At 43.0% G+C, this 26940-nt stretch overlaps 3 protein-coding genes across 3 annotated transcripts; 2 read left to right on the forward strand and 1 right to left on the reverse strand.

Annotated features, from left to right (window-relative positions):
• The first annotated feature begins 1807 nt into the window (after window positions 1–1807).
• LOC139543671 (procathepsin L-like) lies at window positions 1808–7565 on the forward strand. The gene is made up of 8 exons (XM_071349976.1): window positions 1808–1897; window positions 3373–3511; window positions 3891–4013; window positions 5476–5628; window positions 5869–6093; window positions 6343–6508; window positions 6810–6927; window positions 7160–7565. Exons 2-8 carry the CDS (start codon window positions 3383–3385, stop codon window positions 7257–7259), a joined length of 1014 nt encoding a protein of 337 aa, XP_071206077.1. The 5' UTR covers window positions 1808–1897; window positions 3373–3382; the 3' UTR covers window positions 7260–7565.
• A 4271-nt stretch (window positions 7566–11836) lies between these two features.
• Window positions 11837–17364, reverse strand: LOC139543669 (uncharacterized). The gene is made up of 2 exons (XM_071349974.1): window positions 16921–17364; window positions 11837–16201 (listed from the first exon to the last, which is right to left on the reverse strand). Exons 1-2 carry the CDS (start codon window positions 17214–17216, stop codon window positions 15301–15303), a joined length of 1197 nt encoding a protein of 398 aa, XP_071206075.1. The 5' UTR covers window positions 17217–17364; the 3' UTR covers window positions 11837–15300.
• Window positions 12367–14831, forward strand: LOC139543670 (uncharacterized). The gene is made up of 3 exons (XM_071349975.1): window positions 12367–12496; window positions 12835–13548; window positions 13935–14831. The coding sequence occupies exons 1-3, from the start codon at window positions 12367–12369 to the stop codon at window positions 13949–13951; spliced, it is 861 nt and encodes a 286-aa protein (XP_071206076.1). The 3' UTR covers window positions 13952–14831.
• Window positions 17365–26940: the final 9576 nt, after the last annotated feature.

The following is a 26940-nucleotide window of genomic DNA, read 5'->3' on the forward strand; positions in this document are numbered from 1 at the left end:
CCCGATCTAACCTCTCTGGAGAGACCTGAAAATAGCTGTGCAGTGACTGTCCCGAACTACCAGATGGAGCTTGAGAGTATCTGCAGAGAAGAATGGGAGAAACTCCCCAAATACAAATGTGCCAAGCTTGTAGCGTCGTACCCAAGAAGACTCGAGGCTGTAATCGCTGCCAAAGGTGCTTCAACAAAGTATTGAGTAAAGGGTCTGAATACTTATGTAAATGTCATATTTCCATTTTCTTTGTTATACATTTGCTAAAATTTCTAAAAACCTGTTTTCACTTTGTCATTATGGGGTATTGTGTGTAGATTGATGAGGGGGAAAAAAGAATGTAATCATTTTTAGAATAAGGCTGTAATGTAACAAAATGTGGAAAAAGTTAAGGGTTCTGAACACTTTCCAAATGCCCTGTATTCAACTCTTTATTCAATGCTATGGTCATGACTGTGTTACATTGCCTGCAGTACACTTCATGTCTGACAGGTAGAGTAAGTGCATCTGTTTCTGTTAGATTGTAATCAAAAGTATGATCTTGCATGGATACATTACTGCATTGTTATCAAAACATTCTTACATTTACATTTACATTTAAGTCATTTAGCAGACGCTCTTATCCAGAGCGACTTACAAATTCTTATTGGTATGATCGATCAATACTAGGAACTAATGGTTATCTTAAAAAAAACGAAAGGATAATTCAGTACCCATCCATTCATTGATTTTCCTGTAGTGTTCTTGTAGACACACCAACACCAATCAAGGAGTCCTGTTAATAACCACATATCTACTGTGTGTGTGTGTGTGTGTGTGTGTGTGTGTGTGTGTGTGTGTGTGTGTGTGTGTGTGTGTGTGTGTGTGTGTGTGTGTGTGTGTGTGTGTGTGTGTGTGTGTGTGTGTGTGTGTGTGTGTGTGTCTGCACTATCAGTACCCACATACAGTGGGGCAAAAAAGTATTTAGTCAGCCACCAATTGTGCAAGTTCTCCCACTTAAAAACAAAAGGAGAATGTGCAGAAGAGGTAGAAAAACACTGACAGGCTTGTAAGACACCTTTCAAATGAAATTGGAATGATTATTTACACAAATAAATTATTTACAAGCCCATCAGAACTTTCTTGACACAGCAGATTATCACACAATAATTAATCAGTATCTAAAGAATGCAGATAATCTCATTTATTTTAGCTAGATAAATGTAGGTTAATTTGTTCATTCTCTCAACTTCAGGCTATTATTTGAATCTATCATATTAGGACATGGTTGAACAAAAACTGAAGCTGCTGTATGCTTCACAGAGCAGGAATATATGTGGCGTTTGTTGTTGGCCACTCAGTTTCAGGTACTAGACTTTAAGTAACCTTTCTTCCCAAATTCATGTCATTACTGTTTAATGAACATGTTTTGCATTTTTTTCTGGTAATTTCTTTGGCATTGCTGTATGAGCATCAGCGTGCCATGCTCTCATCTCCTCGGCGCCAGCACATGATGAGAGAACTGTTACAAAGTAACCGAAGATTAAAAAATGTTAATTGAAACTGATTCGATGTCACAATGTATCTTTTTACCCTTTTGTTTCCCAGTAATCTAATCAACTCCCTAAAGATGTTTAATCAAATTTGATGTTTCAACTTTAGAGAGTTGATGAAAACGGTCAAGAGGTCAGGAATCACATGCTGGGCTATTTACAACGGGCGGGACATGAGATCTTTTAAATGATCTTTCAACCGGCCGGCAGTGTGATATACGGTCCCCTTTCAGCCAATCACAAGCCCCACCCCCCCCGCCCCCCCCCATTATACGACATATAGCTGGCTGTATAAAGTGTCGTGTCTAGTACACTGACTACAAATCAACAGCAGCAGAAATCATCACCCAGCTACTGCAAATTGACGGGAAAAAGTAAGTACGGCTTTCGGTTATGTTGTTTGTACAGTGTTAGGTCTTGGGTTATGGACATTTACCAGGGGCATTTGCTCTTTGATTTGATTGATACAGAAAGACAACATTAGTCTACCGTTTCTGATGTTGCTTTTTCTGCCGGCTGTTACCAAACATTCCCTCGAATATCTCTGTGGATATCAACATTACTTTATATAATTTGGAACACTGGTTGTGTAGTAGCCTAGTAAGAGAGGGAGGGGGGCTTGGAAGTAAAAAAAAAAAATCTTCTCACAAACCACTTTTCCATCCAACCGTGTTATGCGAGTAAAGTACATGTCGGATAAATGTAAATGTCAAACTTGATGGCAACATAATTTTCCAGTAAACTTTCCAAATGTCGACAACACAAAATACGCTAGACAAGGTAGAGTCTTTTTGTGTCAGTAAAATTAATTTTGTGATTGTTGGTGAATATAATAACCATCATATCGAAGTAAACTTGGAGTAGTAGTGTGGACCTCCCTCGACTACTCGTTGGGAAAGCATGCAGTTTATTAGGCTGCAGATTAAATCAATTATGATGAATTCACTTCACAGAATGGTGAAAGTGCAAGGTGACGTGTTTGTGAACCCTAGGTTGAATTAAACAATAGCTGCTGATGACTTCACAAGTGATTTATTGGCATAAATATTACAATTGATGACTTTTAAAGGATGGTTAAATGTCATTGTCTCTGTTAAAGCTACCCTTTGGAATGACTTGGATTTTTAAAATTTGAATTGCTATTTTATTAGCATCCCCATTAGCTGTTGCAAAAGCAGCAGCTACTCTTCCTGGGGTCCACACAACATGAAACATAATACAGAACATCATTAGACAAGAACAGCTCAAGGACAGAACTACATACATTTTTTTAAATGCACATGTTGCCTACATATCAATGCATACACACAAACTATCTCGGTCAAATAGGGGAGAGGTGTTGTGCCTCGTTTTTTGAAACCAGGTTTGCTGTTTATTTGAGCAATATGAGATGGAAGTTCCATGCAGTAAGGGCTCTATATAATACTGTATGTTTTCTTGAATTTGTTCTGGATTTGGGGACTATGAAAAGCCCCTGGTGGCATGTCTGGTGGGATAAGTGTGTGCCAGAGCTGTGTGTCAGTTGACTATGCAAACTAAGTATTTTCAAAACAATGTTTCTTATAAAAAGAAGTGATGCAGTCAATCATTCACACGATACCACATCGGTAGTAGTCAGTGACATGTCAAAGCTAAGCTGGCCTTGGTTAAAACCCTGGATGGGAGACCAAATGGATAGCTGTAGATCAACTCTCCAGTAGGAGGTGCTGTCCAGACTTTTTGTTGTTGTATATAACGTTGAAGATCTGCCATTGTTTCAAAGGTACAAATTCAACATTTTATACTATACAGCTTCTTTACACTGAAAATACAAGGCTGACTGAGCTCTGCTCTTTCTCTCTCTACACAGCTGTTTGACCATGACGTCCCTGTACTTGGCAGTGTTGGTGCTCTGTATGAGTGCTGTGTATGCGGCCCCTATGTTTGACTCTCAGTTGGAGGGCCACTGGCACTTGTGGAAGAACTGGCACAGCAAGAACTACCATGAGGTGGGTGTTTAAGCACAAGTAGAGGAGCACATCCTCATAGGAACCCCTCAGTAGTTCCCAAAGAGTGGAGGCTGGTGGGATGAGCTATAGGAGGATGGGCTCATTGTAAAGGCTGGAATGGAATTATTGAAATGGTATCAAACATTTGGAAACCACGTTTGACTCCGTTCCATTACAGCCAGTACAATGAGCCTGTCCTCCTATGACTCCTCCCACCATCCTCCACTGCTCTCAACAAGGGGCTCAAATTGATCAATTGGTGCATACTTGTAGCTGTAAATTACACCTATATATCATTAATTGCATGGATTGTGCCCATAGTTCTGGGACAGTATATGATTGTGTATATTTTCTCACTGTTTTTCACTCATTGTTACAGAGCGAGGAGGGCTGGAGGAGGATGGTTTGGGAGAAGAACCTGAAGAAGATTGAGATGCACAACCTGGACCACTCTATGGGAAAACACTCCTACCGTCTGGGCATGAACCACTTTGGTGACATGGTAAGAAGAATCACCTTGCTGAGCAGTGCTTGACATGGATGAAATGGGTGCCGGTACTCATTCTGGGGGCCTGTACTGTATATATTTATATCCAGGAACTCTGCAGGACTTTTGAGCTAATATTCTATGAGGTGCAGGAACTCAAGCAGTAGAAAGTTTGAGGTGCCGATATCAGTTCCAGTGAGCTTCTGTCCAAGTCTGTTGCTGAGACATTTTACTGTGGAGCAGGAGGTACTTCTCAGCAGCTCTTTCCCATACTGTGTGTGTGCTGTAGCTGGATCTTTTTGTTGTCATGCCATAGATTTGCTGAAGCACATACAGTATGAACTATTTCACAGGCACTTTGACAACACACAGGTATCAGCGTTGACAATGAAGGCAGGAATGTATTCAGACTCGCAGGTTAGGTTTCTTTAACTATCAAGCAGCAATGGAATAGTTATCCTGAGAAGGGAATTGAAACTTACTCAAAGATGCACACTAGATTCATGGTTCCGTGCACAACTTTTAAAACAGTCCTAAGACATTAATAAAACCTACATTTCGAGCACGCCCCCCATTCTCATCTTCCCCCCCGGCTGCAGTGGAGCAGGTTGAGAGCTTCCAGTTCCTTGGTGTCCACATCACCAACAAACTAACATGATCCAAGCACACCAAGAACGTTTTGAAGAGGGCATGACAAAACCTATTCCCCCTCAGGAGACTGAAAAGATTTGGCATGGGTCCTCAGATCCTCAAAAGGTTCTACAGCTGCACCATCGAGAGCGTCCTGACTGGTTGCATCACTGCCTGGTATGGCAACTGCTCTGCCTCCGACCGCAAGGCACTACAGAGGGATACGCTAACGGCCCAGTATATCACTGGGGCCAAGCTTCCTGCCGTCCAGGACCTCTATACCAGGCGGTGTCAGAGGAAGGCCCTGAAATTGTCAGACTCCAGCCACCCTAGTCATAGACGGTTCTCTCTGCTACAGCAAGCGGTACCGGAGCGCCATGTCTAGGTCCAAGAGGCTTCTACCCCCAAGCCATATGACTTCTGAACATCTCGTCAAATGGCTACCCAGACTATTTGCAGTGCCCCTCTCACCCTCTCTTTACACCACTGCTACTCTCTGTTGTCGTCTAGTCACTTTGCATAGTTAATAACTCTACCTACATGTACATATTACCTCAACTAACCGGTGCCCCCGCACATTGATCCTGTACAGGTACCCCGCTGGATATAGTCTCACAATTGTTATTTTATTGCTGCTCTTTAATTACTTTTATCTCTTATTTTTTGAAACTGCAATGTTGGTTAGGGGCGCTTAAGTAAGCATTTCACTGTAAGGTCTACTTACACCTGTTGTATTTGGCGCATGTGGCTAATAAAATTTGATTTCCCATTCAGATGGTAAATTACAAACCACATCTGGCCAGGGAAGACATTACGCTTCAACGTGTTCTGACTTCTTCCTCCCTAGACCAACGAAGAGTTCGGGCAGCTCATGAACGGCTACAAGCAGACAACTGAGAGGAAGTACAAGGGCTCTCTGTTCATGGAACCCAATTACCTGCAGGTCCCTGAAGCTGTGGACTGGAGAGAGAAGGGCTACGTCAATCCCGTCATGGACCAGGTGAGACCTGAATCACTCATGAGTCATGACTCATATCCACACACACTGCTGTGTCACTACATCAATGCATATCTTCCAGAGAACTGTCTGGCTCTTTTGCGTGCTGGTTACCATGATTGTAATTTACAGTATACAGAAGATAAGGCGGCAAATTGCGTATACATAGTTATTACTTACATGCACATGTCAGTGTGCTCTGACATGAAATACTAACAAGATGTTTAACAATCTTTACCCCAGGGCTCATGTGGGTCTTGCTGGGCGTTCAGTGCCACCGGGGCCATAGAGGGCCAGCTATTCAGGAAGACTGGCAATCTGGTGTCTTTGAGTAAACAGAACCTGGTGGACTGCTCCAGACCCCAGGGCAACGATGGCTGTAATGGAGGTCTCATGGACCGGGCGTTCCAGTATGTGAAGGACAACGGTGGCCTGGACACAGAGGCGTCTTACCCCTATGTGGGCAAGGTAAGGCCCTGTTTTCTGTTAGTCTGAATTCAAATGTAATGGCGTATGAAGATGCATTTATTAAAAGTAAGGCCCTGTTCTTTTAGCCTGGTCCCAGATCATGCAGTTTCCTGTAGAACCAACTCCTATGGTTGTTATTTTTCTACTTCATTACAGTGGGATTTATGTCTCCAAGGATGACTGACTTGCTTGAATAATTGGAGTATGTTTTTTACTAATCATGGCCGTTGGTCTTATCTGGTAACTCAGGATGCCCTTTGCCACTACCGACCAGAGTTCAGTGCTGTCAATGAAACCGGCTTTGTGGATATCCCCAGTGGCAAGGAGCACACTCTGATGAGTGCTGTGGCGTCTGTCGGCCCCGTCTCTGTCGCCATCGATGCCAGCCACGACTCCTTCCAGTTCTACAAGTCTGGTGAGTAGCAGTTAGCGGTGCAACTTAAATTATGTGTTAGAATATTTGCAAGGATTGGATTCCTAACCTACTATTTTTGGGTAGCAGTGAGCTGTTCTGGTCTGTCCTTTTCACACTGTAGCTAAGATTTACAAATGGTATCATCTGAAGTCATTTGTTTGTTACCAATATTTCAGTTTTGCCCTCTAGTAAAGAGCTACACGCTACCTAACTACCTTTAGCTTTGAGATCAGGTGGTTTTACATACTGAGGTAAACCCAGCATCTTAGCCTACTAATTTAACTATGTCCTCTCCCTGTAGGCATCTACTATGAGAAGGAGTGCAGCAGTGAGGAGCTCGGCCATGGAGTTCTGGTGGTGGGATATGGTTTTGAAGGAGAGGATGTAGATGGCAAGAAATTCTGGATTGTCAAGAACAGGTACAGTACATCGTATCCTCCTAGGATGTTTTTTGTTTGTTACGTCACCACTACGGGATTGGTTGATTTCCTCATCGGGGAATATGCATCTCTACATTGCCTTTATTTGAATACAGTGTTGGTGTTGTCCTGATACTATGGTCTAAGTCATACATTTTTCTAAAGCAGCAGTGAATCTATAATTTCCTACTAACTAGAACTGTGGGACTAACATGTTTTGTCTCTTTCTCAGCTGGAGCGAGAAATGGGGAGACAAAGGCTACATCTACATGGCCAAAGACAGGAAGAACCACTGTGGCATCGCCACGGCAGCCAGCTACCCACTGGTCTAGTGTTCTAGAACCTGGTGGTTCTAGTACACTAGACCTTAGTTTTAGAAACGTTTGAAAGTTCTGGATAAAGGGTCATGATTACAGTGCTGCCTTAACTAAATCTGTGAAAGGTGCATGAGAACCTGCTGCTTGGGTTTTAAAGCACATTTAGGGAATTTATGAAATTCTAACATTTTTGTTTTATACTTTTTTATGTCTATGCATGTTGAGCCAAGTGAATGTTACAGGTGTAACCTGTGTACATTCCTCATTTTCTGCTTCTACACCAGTTTTGTACATCAGCAAAATAAACATTTTTTAAATTGATTTGTGGTACTTTGCTACTTTGTGGTACTAATCGACTACATTTTTCTACGATATAGCGCTAATTTTTGAATGTTGGCACAATCTAGCAGCTATTATGACCGTCAGTAAAGGCTGACTCTCAAACACAAACATGTCATGTGGAAGCTAGTTACATTGCAACAGCACTAGACTGTGTTCAAAACAAATCTCCCCTGCATCCCATTTCCCTGTAACATGACACTCCTGCTTGAGATTTTTACTTTAATATATTTCAGTGATTTTGATGGGTCGAGGATTCTCTACACTATTCAGTGCTTGTTTCCTCAACTTCAATTGAGTGAACAGTGTTGCATTTTAGCAACCAGGAAATGACAGCTGTTCTTAAGTTTAGTTTTTGCGTCTTAATTTTGGTTTTGAACACCGGCTTCAAAATGCTGAAAATACAATATTTGGGGTTATGGAAAATATATTTCAGAGGTTTAGATAACAATGGTTCTCTACACTACTTTTGTCACAAACTGAAATAATTTGAGCAACCAGGAATTGGCCAGAGCTATATTTCTGCATAGTGCATCTTTTATTCCTCATAAATTATACATTTTTTAGATAAACGCTGCATTGGGCCTTTAAAATGCAGAATTCTTAACTGTTAGTGAAGTGTATGTGTACTGACTTTGGTATGTTTAGCTGGTCCTAATTGAAATACATGCCAGGCTGGAATATAGAACAGACCGTGCAGTAATTTAAAACCTTAACCTTGTGCGGCCTACAGACAGTACTGTGCAGCCGTCTTCATCGACCTGGCCAAGGCTTTTGACTCTGTCAATCACCGTATTCTTATCGGCAGACTCAACAGCCTTGGTTTCTGACTGCCTGGCCTGGTTCACTAACTACTTCTCAGAGTTCAGTGTGTCAAATCGGAGGGCCTGTTGTCCGGACCTCTGGCTCTCTATGGGGGTACCACAGGGTTAAATTCTCGGGCCGACTCTTTTCTCTGTATATATCAATGATGTCGCTCTTGCTGCGGGTGACTCTTTGATCCACCTCTACGCAGACGACACCATTCTGTATACATCTGGCCCTTCTTTGGACACTGTTTTAACAAACCTCCAAACGAGCTTCAACGCCACACAACAATCTTTTCGTGGCCTCCAACTGCTCTCAAATGTTAGTAAAACGAAATGCATGCTCTTCAACCGATCGCTGCCCGCACCTCCCCGACCGACTAGCATCACTACTCTGGACGGTTCTGACTTAGAATATGTGGACAACTATAAATACCTAGGTGTCTGGCTAGACTGTAAACTCTCATTCCAGACTTACATTAAGCATTTCCAATCCAAAGTTAAATCTAGAATCGGCTTCCTTTTTCGCAACAAAGCTTCCTTCACTCATGCTGCCAAACATACCCTCGTAAAACTGACTATACTACCGATCCTTCACTTCGGAGATGTCATTTAATAAATAGCCTCCAAGACTCTGCTCTGCAAATTGGATGCAGTCTATCACAGTGCCATCCGTTATGTCACCAAAGCCCTATATACTACCCACCACTGCGACCTGTATGCTCTCGTTGGCTGGTCCTCACTTCATATTTGTCGCCAAACCCACTAGCTCCAGGTCATCTATAGGTCTATAAGGTAAAGCTCCAGCGTACTAACACCACCCGTAGCACGCGCTCCAGCAGGTATATTTTACTCGTCATCCCCAAAGCCAACGCCTCCTTTGGCTGCCAAATTGCAAAAATCACTGAAGTTGGAGACTTATATCTCCCCCAGCTGCACTCAGCCCATCTGTAAATAGCCCATCCAACCAACTACCTACCTCATACCCATATTTATTTGAGTTTCTCCTCTTTTGCACACTAGTATTTCTACTTGCACATCCTCATCTGCACATATATCACTCGTGTAAACTGCCAAATTGTAATTACTTTGCCACTATTGGCCTATTTTTTGCCTTACCTCCTTACTTCACTGCATACAGATTTTTCTATTGTGTTATTGACTGTACGTTTGTTTATCCCATGTGTAACTGTGTTTTTTTTGTCCCACTGCTTTGCTTTATCTTGGTCAGGTCGCAGTTGTAAATGAGAACTTGTTCTCAGCTGACCTACCTGGTTAAATAAAGGTACAATAAAACAAATACTACAGGAGCGTCTGTGACTTTGCTAACACAATCAACAGTATGTGAAGAGACATTTGTCCCTCAGCATTCAGTTTATTTGTAGCTTTACTTGATGAGACCAACTACTTGACAACAGTCTCTAGTGTAGCGCAAAACAAGTCAGTTTGTGCTTACTGCTGGTATGTCTGTCTTTACAACACAGTTATAGACACAGTATATATACCCCTACTCAGCTACCTACAGTGGGGAGAACAAGTATTTGATACACTGCCGATTTTGCAGGTTTTCCTACTTACAAAGCATGTAGAGGTCTGTAATTTTTATCATAGGTACACTTCAACTGTGAGAGACGGAATCTAAAACAAAAATCCAGAAAATCACATTGTATGATTTTTAAATAATTAATTTGCATTTTATTGCATGACATAAGTATTTGATCACCTACCAACCAGTAAGAATTCCGGCTCTCACAGACCTGTTAGTTTTTCTTTAAGAAGCCCTCCTGTTCTCCACTCATTACCTGTATTAACTGCACCTGTTTGAACTCGTTACCTGTATAAAAGACACCTGTCCACACACTCAATCAAACAGATTCCAACCTCTCCACAATGGCCAAGACCAGAGAGCTGTGTAAGGACATCAGGGATAAAATTGTAGCCCTGCACAAGGCTGGGATGGGCTACAGGACAATAGGCAAGCAGCTTGGTGAGAAGGAAACAACTGTTGGCGCAATTATTAGAAAATGGAAGAAGTTCAAGATGACGGTCAATCACCCTCGGTCTGGGGCTCCATGCAAGATTTCACCTCGTGGGGCATCAATGATCATGAGGAAGGTGAGGGATCAGCCCAGAACTACACGGCAGGACCTGGTCAATGACCTGAAGAGAGCTGGGACCACAGTCTCAAAGAAAACCATTAGTAACACACTACGCCGTCATGGATTAAAATCCTGCAGCGCACGCAAGGTCCCCCTGCTTAAGCCAGTGCATGTCCAGGCCTGTCTGAAGTTTGCCAATGACCATCTGGATGATCCAGAGGAGGAATGGGAGAAGGTCATGTGGTCTGATGAGACAAAAATAGAGCTTTTTGGTCTAACTCCACTCACCGTGTTTGGAGGAAGAAGAAGTATGAGTACAACCCCAAGAACACCATCCCAACCGTGAAGCATGGAGGTGGAAACATCATTCTTTGGGGATGCTTTTCTGCAAAGGGGACAGGACGACTGCACCGTATTGAGGGGAGGATGGATGGGGCCATGTATCGCGAGATCTTGGCCAACAACCTCCTTCCCTCAGTAAGAGCATTGAAGATGGGTCGTGGCTGGGTCTTCCAGCATGACAACGACACGAAGCACACAGCCATGGCAACTAAGGAGTGGCTCCGTAAGAAGCATCTCAAGGTCCTGGAGTGGCCTAGCCAGTCTCCAGACCTGAACCCAATAGAAAATCTTTGGAGGGAGCTGAACGTCCGTATTGCCCAGCGACAGCCCCGAAACCTGAAGGATCTGGAGAAGATCTGTAGGGAGGAGTGGGCCAAAATCCCTGCTGCAGTGTGTGCAAACCTAGTCAAGAACTACAGGAAACGTATGATCTCTGTAATTGCAAACAAAGGTTTCTGTACCAAATATTAAGTTCTGCTTTTCTGATGTATCAAATACTTATGTCATGCAATAAAATGCAAATTAATTACTTAAAAATCATACAATGTGATTTTCGGGATTTTTGTTTTAGATTCCGTCTCTCATAGTTGAAGTGTACCTATGATAAAAATTACAGACCTCTACATGCTTTGTAAGTAGGAAAACCTGCAAAATCGGCAGTGTATCAAATACTTGTTCTCCCCACTGTATATACAGTTGAAGTCGGAAGTTTACATACACCTTAGCCAAATATATTTAAACTCAGTTTCACAATTCCTGACATTTAATGCTCGTAAAAAGAGTTCAGTTAGGATCACCACTTTATTTTAAGAATGTGAAATGTCAGAATAATAGTAGAGAGAATGATTTATTTCAGCTTTTATTTATTTCATCACATTCCCAGTGGGTCAGAAGTTCACATACACTCAATTAGTGTCAAGTTGTCTAGGTGTTCTAATTATTTCAGCTCTGCCCAAACTTGAAAACGGCTTGCTCAACACGTGAAGGATGCAAAGGGACAACTCAATTCCTTTCTAGTATTTTATTATGGGTTTGATGCCATTTGTTGAATATGTTGAAACAGTTGATTTGTTGAATAGAGTAGTTGAATGAGAGGAATAAGGAATAGGGAATAGGTTGATAACCTTAAACAGAGAATAAACATGCATTATTTTACACAATAAACAATGCATGACACAGCAACAAAGCATGGCTTTGAATAAAGTAAACATTTAAACAATTGAATCTAGTACTTCAAGCAATTACTTCTGCAGTGAGAAAATATCCACAACAAAAGAAGTCACCACTCCTACCAGAGTTAAACATGTAAATTGTGCTAAGCACTGGATGCAACATAATAAATAATTCCAAACATTACATACCAGTTGCGTCTTTAGGGTTGAACAATGAGCTGTTTGTATGTTGAGGACCCAAGCAACGCTAACGCTTCGAACACACCGACTGCGTCATTGCATCACTGCTGCATAACATTTTGCGCAGCTAGGCAACTATACTGATGCAGGTACCTTTTGCAAATGGTCGCATGCGGTTGGACACATGGAGGAGAGAATAATTTTCGCAGTATCTTCAAAACCGTGTCTTTTTGACACAACTGCTGACAGCTACAGGGACATAAACACACAAAATGCTGCTTGGAGACAAGTGTCCACGATAGTAGGATTGCCAGGTCAGTTTAGTAGGGAGCTTGTGCTAGATGTAGCTAGTTAACGTTAGCTAGCTAGCTAACCTAGCTTGCTAACCTAGCCAATGAGGTGTGTGTGAAAAATAGTCAAATAAATTATGCTAGTTACTACCCTTGATAACTTTACCAAATTTTCATGTTTGAAAGAGTGTGAATGCTAGATAAATAGTAATGGAAATGGTAGATACTACTGTACCCCTGATAATTTGGTCAAATAACCGTGTGTGTCTATGTGTACAGTAGGTGACATGTCCATGATAGCTATCTAATAACTATAGTTATGCTAGGTAATGGTTTGGCTTATCATGTTCATGTCTATGTAGAAGAAGACTGTAGGAGGAAGTGGAGAGGACTCAGGGACAGGTATCAGAGAGAGAGAAGGGCAGAGAAAGAGAAGAGGTCTGGGTCAGCAGCTTCAGGCCAGCAGCCTTGGCGCTTCTGCCACATTCTTTCTTTTCTGGATCCATTTATTGTGCCTAGGGCAACGAGTGGCAATTTTAAAGCCAGACCCCTTACGCCATCCACAAGTGTTGTCGCCACCGGTGCATCAAGACCCTCAATGTCACCTACAAGTGCGACCATCACCTCCACCGGTGTAGTGAGACCCTCTACAACATCATCCACGAGTATGACCACCACCGGTGCAGCCATGGAAGATGATGAAATGGAGGAAGCACCTCTGGATCCCGGACCACCTGAGATTATTATGAACCTCACGGAAGTGACCACTGAGGACCTCGTTGAACAGGATGTGGCCGTGGAGAGAAACAGAGAGAGAAACGAAAGAAACGAAGAGGAACAACGTCACACCAGGCGTCATCGGAGGTACCAGCCCCCAGATCCACTCAACTCATTTCAGCAGAGGCTCCTCCAAGCCGTCGAGAGGGATGCAGCCCAACCTGATGCTCACAGGAAGGAGGATGAAGAGACCCTCTTTGCCATGAGCCTGGTGCCAACACTGAAGAGGCTGCCTCAGCAAAGAAAAGCAGCAGTCAAGGTTAAAATGTATCAGCTGCTTTTCGAAGCCGAGTTCAATGGTACGTTTTTTTTTCTCCACATCACAGGTAGTGTCATAGGTGTGCGACAGTGAAGTAAAGTAGGTCATTTTTAGAGTATACTCATGTAGGTTAATTGGTATTTCAGATCAAAGTATTAATATGAGGCAAATGTATAGCTGTTGTTTCTGGGTTAGAAAATATCCCAAAACAGGTTGCTGTCTAAATATTTGCCTGTCATATTCATCTTTTGATCTGAAATACAAATTCCATGAGTAAACAGCAAGTATTACCAACTTTACCACACTGTTCCTATATTTATGCCACTAACTACACTATACAAGCAGTATTTAGTTAACATAAATCTCACCTTTTATGGTGTCATATTATGTTAAGCTTGTATGTGTTGTTTTTCTCTTCCCTTTCAGAAATTGAGTCAATTTAGCCGACCAGCTCACTGGAAGGACAGGAAGAGGAGTTGTCTGGTTGCTGTTTTGACCTCCCTCATTGTACCTTTCTTTTCACACACGTCAGTTCTGTTTAAATTCAGTCAATTCATTTGTTTATAAATTCTTAGGATAGCATTCATTATTAGTGTTACATAGATTTCTGAATTGAAACTCATACGGAGTTTTCACAGATGCTCTTGGTCTCTTACGAGACTAAAGGTCAATATATTTATTTCCTTTAAAACCACTTGAAAACCAGGGTGTTGAAACTTTTTGTGAAGTTATGTTCCATCGACTGGTCCATGACGTCCAGGTGCCATTTGGTTGTTTAGCTGTGTTATGGCTACATATTATTTCCTTTTTTTCAGAGACAGAGACACACACACACCTCTTCATACCTCAGATCTCCAGTGCCCTGCCCTCTCTCTCTTTATGGCCATGTCTGAAGTTCCCCTACTACGTCTAGGCTTTATGAGTAGTCCCTTTAATGGTCTGCAGTTGTGCCAAAAATACATGCTCTTGTTGTTCTCTTACAGATTACAGGCTATACATTCATTTTATTTATTTTTTACACGCACATACACACCTCTTTCAATAGTTCAATTTTTTTTAGACATTTCTACAACACACATACCTGTCATGTTCTTTCCTGTACTTGAATACACACATACCTGTCATGTTCTTTCCTGTACTTGAATACACACATACCTGTCATGTTCTTTCCTGTACTTGAATACACACATACCTGTCATGTTCTTTCCTGTACTTGAATACACACATACCTGTCATGTTCTTTCCTGTACTTGAATACACACATACCTGTCATGTTCTTTCCTGTACTTGAATAATTATTAAATTATAATGTTTTCATAGTCAGTTGTTTCAGTTGTTTATTAATATCTAATTTAGACTTAATCTGCTTATTTCTTCCCTACACCTTTGCAGATCTAAGACAAGATGAAAGTAAAAACATTCTCTTCCTAATTAGTTTTTTTTCCACCTGTATTTTGTCAGGCCAGTGAGCATGGTGGTAAACTACTATTTGTATGGACCCTAGGTTACCCTTTCCCTTTGTTATCATACTAACTGTATGTCGTATAACCTTAATTAGTGCTCCCGCTCACCTGATGTACCATGCCAGGTGTGTATAATACTGACGTTAATGGGAGAGGGAAGGGGTTATTAAGGTGTGGTCTTTACTCCCAAATGTCACTTAAATATAGCTTCCAAATGAAGAGAGACAATGATACATAAAGTAATTTGGGGGAAAAATGCAATTTTATGGACAACGGTGGATGGTTCTTAAAATAACCTTTTGTGTTATGGGGCTCTTAAAAGAGCCATTTCACTCCACGGCATACTGCCATGGGACTTCACCTGCTGGCAATGAGAAGTAGGTGGTCAGCTTCTCCCTCACCTGGAGTGCCTGTCTGGGGGCGTTGTTGGCACCTGCCCTGGTGACATCAGGAAGGTGACCATTTGGCGTGCCCATCTCCATCCGGAGCGGCTCCTGGAATGACCTCCGCAGGTAGTTGTGGAGAACACATGTGGCCTTCACGCAGGCATCGACATTTGAGGGGCTGAGACCAAGCACTCTCCGATACATTCTCCATCGGGCTGCCAGAATCCCAAAGGCGCATTCAACAACTAACCTTGCCCTGGACAGTCGTTTGTTAAAGATCCTTACAGGCTTTGGCAATGGCAGCTGGCGTCCAGCGTAGGGCCTCATGAGGTTGGGTCTTAAAGGGAAGGCCTCATCGCCGACGAAGACGTGGGGAACAGGTCCCAGGTCTTCAGCCCCAGGGAGTGATGCAGGTGGTGGAATATCCAGGGTGCCATCCTGAAGTGCCTGGCCAAAGGCAGAGTCCCGGAGGGTCCCGCCATCACTTCCCTTGCCGTAAGCACCAACATCAACAACACGGAAACAGTAGGTGGCATCTACTACAGCCAAGAGTACAACTGAATATGTACCCTTGTAGTTGTAGAATTGCGAACCTGAGCACGGTGGAGCCTGGATTACTACATGTTTCCCGTCAATGGAGCCAAGACAGTTGGGGAAATTCCACCTCTCCAGGAACTCGGCAGCGATGGCCCTCCAGTCTTCCTCCTTGGGGACAGGCATGTATTCACCAATCAGACAGTCCCAAATGGCTTGTGCCACAGCGGGGACAATGCCTGCCACCGTGGACCGTCCAACTCGGAAGCTGAATCCTATGGTCCTGTAGGAGTCCCCTGTCGCCAAGAATCTAAAATATAATGATAAATATTGTGTATAACTTGAATTCCACCCACATATTATATCTACTCATATAGCTACCTCATTACTGTTTATTATGCTATACTAATTATATTGTAATACTCATCAACCATCATTAACAATGCTTTGAAACAGTACAATTCAGTCTATGACTATATCAATAAACTGTAGTCCAGGCCAACTCTACTCTTAGAAAGAATGGTACTATCTACTTAAAAGGGTTCTCTGGCTGTCCCCATAGGAGATCCCTTTTAGGTTCCAGGTAGTACCCCTTTTGGTTCCAAGTAGAACCCTATTGGGTTCCATATATTATACCTGGAACCAAAAATGCTTATCCTATGGGGAAAGCAGAAGGGACAATTTTGGAACCTTTTTCTCTAAGAGTGTATGTGAGTCCAATAAGAATGTAATGAATAACTGTAACTGTCTTGAACAACAATGGGTCCTGGAGAAGACTAGCCTACCTTCATCAGGGCAGAAGGCACCTTTCTTTTCATTTGGTAACATTGCATAATTAAAAAAGGATTATAAACCAACTTTGGGAAAAGTTATAGTCCCAATGAACATTCTGTAAAAGTACATCTGATGTCAAGTAGGGACTATTAACTAGAGCCCTTTAGCTAGCTAGGTTGCACATAAAAATAATGTATCAAATATCAATCAATTATGGTATCAAAGGCTTTAAAAATGTACTAGAATGTAGCTTACCGGAGACAAATCGCCAGGCGTTCAACTGGGCTGATGGACTCCCGGTAGTTGGTATCCATCCGGGTGATCCTGGCTCCAACCATCTGGAGCAGGTGATCGAACTGGCTTCGGTCCAGACGAAAGTAACTTCGGAATTCCTCTCCAAACAGTCGAAGCTCTTGAATTAGACGGTGGAACTCCCCTGCCTGCTTTCGGGACTTTAACCATCTCTGAACCCACACAGACCTGCGCTTTCGGCGGGGCTGGTCCCGGCCCAACAGCGCGATCAAGACCACCTTCCTCAACGTTGGTCTCATTGTTGAAAGAGCCTACTCTGCCTATCTTTACTATTTATTATTGCATTTCGCTCCAAAACTGCATTTTGGAGGGAAATTATATTATAGGCTCTCACAATTAATTTGAGGATGTCATCGAATAAATAATATACTTGACAAATAAATTTATAAAAAATGTAAAGAAATTATGCAATCAAACTGTTTTTATGTAATCCCAAATTTTTACTGAATATGTGTGCAAAAAAAAATCTACATTCATATTTTGCAACTTTCTGTCAAGTCCACTCATACAATTTGATGCATACGTTCGATTTATCGAACGTATGCACCACACAGAACGCACTGCAACTGCCTCTGCAACGCAATGCTGCAAGGCAAATGCAGCGTTCCATTGGAAATGAATGTACTTCTGGTGTATCGAAACGCAAAAACACAGTCGGTGTGTTCGAAGCGTAAGCCCAAACATTTTATACCCATGCTTATCTGCCAGGTGCGCATGTAAAAGTAGTCCCTCCAGAAATCCTGGCTCAATTTTTTAGTTCCACCCGTGTTTTTGGGTTATCTGCCCTCTTGAGACCTGGAGTTCTTTAAAGGAAGAGCTGCCATTGTGCTCATGGGTGAATTCAAGGGTGAATTGAGTTATTGCACACGCACACTTCACAGGGTAGGCGTTCCCTAACGGAAATATACAAATACATGCTAGAACGCGCCAAAAGGCTCTCGCTAGCTCGTGCTTGGCTCTGCCCACCTGGACCGATTACTTAACAGCAACCGAATGTAATGAGTTTTTGATATGTAATACAATTTCACATTGTTTTGAGCAAGCAGGCTTGTGTTTTTATTTTATTTATGGGCATGTTCTGCCCACTTTGATTAATTTGCTCCCATAGACAACAGCCTGTCATTTCCAATCTTGGGTTAGTTATAAAAATATTTGATTGAGCTGTATGCCACTGAAGGGATTATACGTCCCCCTGCTGGTGAGTTAGAAACACGACATGGACAAAAAGTGGAGGGATTTTTGGGGGAGGGGGAGGCTGAGGTTATATTTGGTCTATGAGGGGGTTGGTCTCTCAGTTTAGTGATCCAAATTAATCTTGGTTCACTGTAAGACATGTGGGAGGCATCATAATAATAATAAGGCCCAGTGCAGTCAAAAATGTAATTTCCAATGTTTTATATATATTTCCACACTATGAGGTTGGAATAACACTCTGAAATTGTGGACATTGTGATAATGCCATTTCAGTGTCAGAACTGTTTGAAAAGATTGCCTGAAATGTCTGCCTGTTTTGTTGGGATGGAGTTTTGGCCTGCCTGGTGATACCACCAGGTGGTAAATTAGTTAATAGACCAATAAGAAAGAGAGTTCTAAACCTCTCTGCCAATAACAGCTCATTTTCAGTTTTTCCCTCCCCACTCAGACCCCTCCCAGAGAGTCCGAGCTAAATTCTTGCTTGAGACATTGCTCTTTGCTGAGAAGGTTTTATTTAAAACAATCACAGTAAGATACTCACAGTGCCTTCGGACAGTATTCAGACCCCTTGACTTTTTCCACATGTTGTTATGTTACAGCCTTATTCCCAAAAAGTATTTTTTTAAACTGCGATCTACACACAATACCCCATAATGACATTGTGAAAATACATTTTTAGACATTTTTGCAATTTTTATTTATTTTTAAGCCTGTTTCCATTGATCATCCTTGAGATGTTTCTACAACTTGATTTGAGTCCACCTGTGGTAAATTAAATTGATTGGACATGATTTGGAAAGGCACACACCTACCTGTCTGTCCGTCCGTCCGTCAGTCAGTCAAGGTCCCACAGTTGACAGGGAATGTCAGAGCAAAAACCAAGCCATGAGGTCGAAGGACTCGTCTTAGAGCTGGCCGCCTGGCTAAACGGAGCAATCGGGGGAGAAGGGCCTTGGTCAGGGAGGTGACCAAGAACTCGATGGTCACTCTGACAAAGCTCTAGAGTTCCTCTGTGGAGATGGGAGAACCTTCCAGAAGGACAACCATCTCTGCAGCACTCCACCAATCAGGCCTTTATGGTAGAGTGGCCAGATGGAAGCCACTTCAAAGTAAAAGGTACATGACAGCCCGCTTGGAATTTGCCAAAAGATACCTAAAGACTCTCAGACCATGAGAAACAAGATTCTCTGGAAGGTTCTCCAAGATTGAACTCTTTGGCCTGAATGCCAAGCGTCACGTCTGGAGGAAACCTGGTATCATCCCTACAGTGAAGCATACTTTCAGAATGCACTGTAATTTTTACCCAAAAATGATTTGATATTGAGATAAAAACAGCTGCATTGGACCTTTAAATGTTTTATACATATAAATACATACACACAACATTTACAGAACAAAAATATGAATGCAACAATTTCAAAGATTTTGCTGAGTTACAGTTCGTTGGTAGAGCATGGCGCTTGCAACGCCAGGGTTGTGGGTTCATTTCCCACGGGGGGACCAGGGTTCAATTCCCACGGGGGGACCAGGATGAATATGTATGAACTTTCCAATTTGTAAGTCGCTCTGGATAAGAGCGTCTGCTAAATGACTTAAATGTAAATGTAATGTAAAATGTATATAATTTAAATTAGCCCTCTGATTATGAAGCACAAGACATGCCGCTCTGTTCTTGGCCAGCTGCAACTTAACTAGGTCTTTCTAAGCAGCACTTGATCACATGGCTGGACAATAATCAAGATAAGACACAACTAGAGCCTGCGGGACTTGCTTTGTGGAGTGTGGTGTCAAAAAATGCCCTTCTCTATAAGCAAGCTAAAAGTCTGTTGTCAATTTGTTTACAGAGAAATAGCGTTGTATTTGCTCAAACACAATTTTTCCAAAAATGTACTAAGATCTAGCAACAGGTCTTCTGTTAGCACCAGTAAATGCTGCTTTACCACTCTTGGGTAGCGGAATGACTTTGGCTTCCTGGCCTGTGGACAAACACCTTCCACTAGACTCAGCTACCATCCTCAGTAGCCTTCTATCTAAGTTGTCAATGCCAGGAGGTTTGTCATTACAGATGGGTTGGTGTATCAAATCAAATATTTATTCATTAGTCACATGCGCCGAATACAACAGTGAAATGCTTGCTTACGAGCCCCTAACCAACAATGCAGTTTAAAAAAATACGGATAAGAATAAGAAATAAAAGTATCAAGTAATTAAAGAGCAGCAGTAAAATAACAATTGTGAGACTATATCCAGCGGGGTACCTGTACAGGATCAATGTGCGGGGGCACCAATTAGTTGAGGTAATATGTACATGTAGGTAGAGTTATTAAAGTGACTGTGCATAGATGATGACAACAGAGAGTAGCAGCGGTGTAAAAGAGTGGGGTGGGGAGGGCACAGCAAATAGTCTCGGTAGCCATTTGATCAGGTGTTCAGGAGTCTCATGGCTTGGGGGTAGAAGCTATTTAGAAGCCTCTTGGACCTAGACTTGGCGCTCCGGTACCGCTTGCCGTGCGGTAGCAGAGAGAACAGTCTATGACTAGGGTGGCTGGAGTCTTTGACAATTTTTAGGGCTTTCCTCTGACACCGCCTGGTGTAGAGGTCCTGGATGGCAGGGAGCTTGGCCCCAGTGATGTACTGGGCCGTTCGCACTACCCTCTGTAGTGCCTTGCGGTCGGAGACCGAGCATTTGCCATACCAGGCAGTGATGCAACCAGCCAGGATGCTCTCAATGGTGCAGCTGTAGAACCTTTTGAGGATCTGAGGACCCATGCCAAATCTTTTCAGTCTCCTGAGGGGGAATATATTTTGTCGTGCCCTCTTCACGACTATCGCTGCAGAATGCTGTGGTAGCCATACTGATGAATTGTGCTTTGAATTCTAAATAAATCACAGACAGTGTCACCAGCAAAGCACCCCCACACCATCACACCTCCTCCATGCTCCACGGTGGGAACCACACATGCAGAGATCATCCGTTCACCTACTCTGTCACAGCGGTTGGAACCAAAAATCTAATTTGGACTCATCAGACCAAAGGACAGATTTCCAACGGTCTAATGACGATTTCTAGTGTTTCTTGGCCCAAAGCAAGTGTCTTCTTATTGGTGTCCTTTAGTAGTGGTTTCTTTGCAGTAATTTGACCATGAAGGGCTGATTCACACAGTCTCCTCTGAACAGTTGATGTTGAGATGTGTCTGTTACTTGAACTCTGTGAAGCATTTATTTGGGCTGCAATTTCTGAGACTGGTAACTCAAATGAACTTATCCTCTGCAGCAGAGGTAACTCTGGGTCTTCCTTTCCTGTGGCATTCCTCATGAGAGCCAGTTTCATCATAGTGCTTGATGTTTTTTGTGACTGCACTTGAAGAAACTTTAGAATTTCTTGAAATGTTCTGTATTGACAGACCTTCTTCTTCTTACCTCTTTGCTTATTCGAACTGTTCTTGCCATAATATGGACTTGGTCTTTTATAAAATAGGGCTATCTTCTACATACCTCCGCTACCTTGTTACAACAGAACTGATTGGCTTAAATGCAATAAGAAGGAAAGATATTCCACAAATTAACTTTCAGCAAGGCACAACTGTTAATTGAAATGTATTCCAGATGACTACCTCATGAAGCTGGTTGAGAGAATGCCAAGAGTGTGCGAAGCTGTCATCAAGGCAAAGGCTGGGTACTTTGAAGAATCTTCAATATAAAATATATTTAGATTTGTTTTGGTTACTACATGATTCCATATGTGTTTTTTCATAGTTTTGATGTCTTCTCTATTATTCTACAATGTAGAAAATAGTAAAATAGAGAAAAATCCTTGAATGAGTAGGTGTGTCCAAACATTGACTGGTACTGTTTATATAGCTACACGTCCCCCATAAGCATTCCTGTCTCTTCTATACATGTTATATCCTTGTATTGCTACTGCTGTATCCTAACGGCATTATCTAAGTGAGTCTCAGAAATGGCTAATATCAAATCAAACTTTTTGGTTTATCTTAATGTTTTTAGCAAGTAATTGATTTCATGTATCTTATTTGTAAGGCTACATATATTAAAATGGGCTATTTTTAGCCCTTTCCTGGGTAGCTTCTCAGAGATAGACATAATATGGAAACGAACAAACAAAGCAAACACCAAAGCAATTAGGCTTCCCCCTCTCTTCCCCATCTCTGATCTTGTCAGGTAAGATAAGCAAAAGCCACTTCAGACTCTGACTGACTCCCCCTATACTCTTTCCCCCTCCAGTGTCTTTGGTCACAGACCTGGTTGGTCAGATGGTCAGGTCTGTGGAGATAAAATACTATTCTGCTTGTTCACAAGGATCAGCTGGAGGAAAGCACTGCACCGATTATCTGATCAACAAATCACCTCAACTTCTAAACAACTGAGCATGATATACAATGCATTCTGGAAAGTATTCAGACCCCTTTACCTTTTCCACATATTGTTACGTTACAGCCTTATTCTAGAATGGATTCAATTGTTTTCTTTTGTTCTCATCAATCTACACACAACATCCCATAATTACAAAGCAAAAACTAGTTTTTAGAATTTTGTGCAAATGTATTAAAAATAATATCACATTTGCATAAGTATTCAGACCCTTTACTCAGTACTTTGTTGAAGCACCTTTGGCAGCGATTCCACTTAGAGTCTTCTTGAGTATGACGCTACAAGCTTGGCACACATGTTTTTGGGTAGTTTCTCCCATTTTTCTCTGCAGATCCTCTCAAGCTCTGTCATGTTGGATGGGGAGCGTCGCTGCACAACTATATTCAGATATCTCCAGAGATGTTCGATCGGGTTCAAGTTGTGGCTGTGTGCTTAGGGTCGTTGTTTGTTGGAAGGTGAACCATGCCAATGAGTTCAATCTTGCAGAACCTTCCAGAGAATCTTGTTTCTCATGGTCTGAGTCCTTTAGGTTCCTTTTGGCAAACTCCAAGCAGGCTGTCATGTGCCTTTTACTGAGGAGTGGCATCCGTCTGGCCACTCTACCATAAAGGCCTGATTGGTGGAGTGCTGCAGAGATGGTTGTCCTTCTAGAAGGTTCTCCCATCTCCACAGAGGAACTCTATAGCTCTGTCAGAGTGACCATTGGGTTCTTGTTTACCTGCCTGACCAAGGCCCTTCTCCCCCGATCGCTCAGTTTGGCCTGGCAACCAGAACTAGGAAGAGTCTTGGTGGTTCCAAACTTCTTCCATTTAAGAATGATGGTGTCACTGTGTCCTTGGGGACCTTCAATGTCTCGGAGCTCTACGAAAAATTCCTTCGACAACATGGCTAGGTTATTGGGTTCTTGGTCACCTCCCTGACCAAGGCTGCCAGGCAGCCAGCTCTATGAATTCTCTTGGTGGTTTTAATATTTTTCCATTTAAGAATGATGGAGGCCACTGTGTTCTTGGGGACCTTCAATGCTGCAGACATGTTTTGTACCCTTCCACAGATCTGTGCCTCGACACAATCCTGTCTCAGAGCTCTACGGAAAATTCCTTCAACCTCATGGCCTGATTTTTGCTCTGACATTAACTGTCAACTGTGAGATCTTATATAGACAGGTGTGTGCCTTTCCAAATCATGTCCAATCAATTTAATTTACCACTGGTAGACTCCAATCAAGTTGTAGAAACATCTCAAGGATGACCAATGGAAACAGGATGTACCTGAGCTCAATTTCGAATCTCATAACAAAGGGTCTGGATACTTATGTAAATAAGGTATCTGTAAGATGGCGCCCGGAGAGGATGGCAGAGGTTTTACGTGCCCCCAGCCGATTGTGTTTTTTTGTTAGTTTATTTGCGTTGTTTGTAACTTATTTTTATTTGTACATAATGTTGCCGCTACCGTCTCTTATGACCGAAAATAACTTCTCGACATCAGGACTGCGATTACTCACCACGGACTAGCAGAATCCTCTTTTTCCTTTAACGACTCTGACAAGCCCGACGTGAAGGATACACTGCTTGATCGGGAATAGTATCCAGAATTGAATGAGCTGTATTCCGCCATAAGCAAACAAGAAAACGCCTACCCAGAGGCGGTGCTCCTAGTAGCCGGGGACTTTAATGCAGGGAAACTTAAATCCGTTTGACCAAATTTCTGTCAGCATGTTAAATGTGAAACCAGAGGGAAAGAAACTCAAGACTACCTTTACTCCACACACAGAGACACGTACAAAGCTCTCCCCCGCCCTCCATTTGGCAAATATGACCATAGTTCTATCCTCCTGATACCTGCTTACAATCCAAATCTAAAGCAGGAAGTACCAGTGACTAGATCTAAAAAAAGTGGTCAGATGAAGCAGATGCAAAGCTACAGGACTGTTTTGCTAGCACAGACTGGAATATGTTCCGGGATTCCTCCGATTGCATTGAGGAGTACACCACATCAGTCAATGGCTTCATCAATAAGTGCATTGATGATGTCGTCCCCACCGTGACTGTACGTACATACCCCAACCAGAAGCCATGGATTACAGTCAGCGTCCGCACTGAGCTAAAAGCTAGAGACCCGCCGCTTTCAAGGAGCGGGACTCTAACCCGGAAGCTTATAAGAAATCCCGCTATGCCCTCCGACGAACCATCAAACAGGCAAAGCATCAATACAGGACTAAGATCGAATCGTACTACACCGGCTCTGACGCTCATTGGATGTGACAGGGCTTGCAAAACATTACAGACTACAAAGGGAAGCACAGCCTTAGAGTTGCCCAGTGACAGGAGTCTACCAGACGAGCTAAACTACCTCTATGCTCGCTTGTTCCGGAAGTGTCATGTTTTGTCATTGATTATCATGTCTTGTCCCTGTGCTTCCCTTCTATTCGTTTCCCTCTGCTGGTCTTATTAGGTTCTTTCCCTCTTTCTATCCCTCTCTCTCCCTCCCTCTCTCCCTCTCTCGCTCTCTCTCTCTATCGTTCCGTTCCTGCTCCCAGCTGTTCCTCATTCTCCTAACTACCTCATTTACTCTTTCACACCTGTCCCCTATTTTGCCCTCTGATTAGAGTCCCTATTTCTCCCTCTGTTTTCCCCTTCTGTCCTTGTCGGATCCTTGTTTGATGTTTGCTGTTCTGTGTCCTTGTTCCGCCCTGTCGTGTTTTTGCCTTCTTCAGATGCTGCGTGTGAGCAGGTGTCTATGTCAGCTACGGCCTGTGCCTTCCCGAAGCGACCTGCAGTCTGTGGCCGCGTCTCCAGTCGTTCCTCTCTACTGACGAGAGGATTTCAGTTTTCCTGTTTTGGATTTACCTAAGATAATATCCAGGAGTATCGGTTTTTGTTTAAGACTGGAATAAAGACTCTGTTTCTATTAAGTCGCTTTTGGGTCCTCATTCACCAGCATAACAGGAAGACTGTGTGATCACACTCTCTGCAGCTGATGTGAGTAAGACCTTTAAACAGGTCAATATTCACAAGGCCGCAGGGCCAGACGGATTATCAGGACATGTACTGCGAGCATGCGCTGACCAACTGGCAAGTGCCTACACTGACATTTTCAACCTCTCCATGTCCGAGTCTGTAATACCAACATGTTTTAAGCAGACCACCATAGTCCCTGTGCCCAAGAACACTAAGGTAACCTGCCTAAATGACTACCGACCCATAGCACTCACGTCTGTAGCCATGAAGTGCTTTGAAAGGCTTGTCATGGCTCACATCAACACCATCATAACAGAAATCCTAGACCCACTCCAATTTGCATACCGCACAAACAGATCCACAGATGATGCAATCTCCATTGCACTCCACACTGTCCTTTCCCACCTGGACAAAAGGAACACCTATGTGAGAATGCTATTCATTGACTACAGCTCAGCGTTCAACACCATAGTGCCCTCAAAGCTCATCACTAAGCTAAGGACCCTGGGACTAAACACCTCCCTCTGCAACTGAATCCTGGACTTCCTGACGGGCTGCCCCCAGGTGGTAAGGGTAGGTAACAACACATCCGCCACACTGATCCTCAACACAGGGGCCCCTCAGGGGTGCGTGCTCAGTCCCCTGTACTCCCTGTTCACTCATGACAGCACGGCCAGGCACTCCAGCACCATCATTACATTTGCAGATGACACAACAGTGGTAGGCCTGATCACAACAACGACGAGACAGCCTATAGAGAGGAGGTCAGCGACCTGGCTGTGACTGAAATGCCATGGGTCCTCATATGCTCAAAAGGTTCTACAGCTGCACAATCGAGAGCATCCTGACTGGGTGCATTACTGTCTGGTATGGCAACTGCTCGGCCTCCGACCGCAAGGCACTACAGAGGGTAGTGCGAGCGTTCCAATACATCACTGGGGCCAAGCTTCCAGCCATCTAGTACTTCTATACCAGGCGGTGTCAGAGGAAGGCCCTACAATTGTAAAAGACTCCAGCCACCCTAGTCATAGACTGTTCTCTCTGCTACCACACGGCAAGCGGTATCGGAGCGCCAAGTCTAGGTCCAAGAGGCTTCTAAACAGCTTTTACCTCCAAGCCATAAGACTCCTGAACATCTAGTCAAATGGCTACCCAGACTATTTGCTGTGCCCCCCCCCCCCCCCCCACCCCATCTAACTCCCTCTTTTACACCACTGCTACTCCCTGTTGTCATCTATGCATAGTCACTTTAATAACTTGACCTACATGTACAGTATATACTACCTCAAATAACCGGTGCCCCTGCACATTGACTCTGTATCGGTACCCCCCCTGTATATAGTCTCGCTTTTGTTATTTCACAGCTGCTCCTTATTTACTTGTTACTTTTATCTCTTTTTCTTATCTGTATTTTTTAAAA

This window comes from Salvelinus alpinus, chromosome 18 (genome assembly GCF_045679555.1).
Source record: "Salvelinus alpinus chromosome 18, SLU_Salpinus.1, whole genome shotgun sequence".
Taxonomy (NCBI): domain Eukaryota; kingdom Metazoa; phylum Chordata; class Actinopteri; order Salmoniformes; family Salmonidae; genus Salvelinus; species Salvelinus alpinus.

Coding starts and splice junctions, on each gene's coding strand:
- LOC139543671 (XM_071349976.1), top strand. CDS start 3,383: ATGACGTCCCTGTACTTGGCAGTGTTGGTGCTCTGTATGAGTGCTGTG. Junction 3,512..3,890: donor ACAGCAAGAACTACCATGAG/GTGGGTGTTTAA, acceptor TCATTGTTACAG/AGCGAGGAGGGCTGGAGGAG. Junction 5,629..5,868: donor TCAATCCCGTCATGGACCAG/GTGAGACCTGAA, acceptor TCTTTACCCCAG/GGCTCATGTGGGTCTTGCTG.
- LOC139543670 (XM_071349975.1), top strand. CDS start 12,367: ATGGAGGAGAGAATAATTTTCGCAGTATCTTCAAAACCGTGTCTTTTT. Junction 12,497..12,834: donor CACGATAGTAGGATTGCCAG/GTCAGTTTAGTA, acceptor ATGTCTATGTAG/AAGAAGACTGTAGGAGGAAG.
- LOC139543669 (XM_071349974.1), bottom strand. CDS start 17,216: ATGAGACCAACGTTGAGGAAGGTGGTCTTGATCGCGCTGTTGGGCCGG. Junction 16,202..16,920: donor CGCCTGGCGATTTGTCTCCG/GTAAGCTACATT, acceptor ATTATATTTTAG/ATTCTTGGCGACAGGGGACT.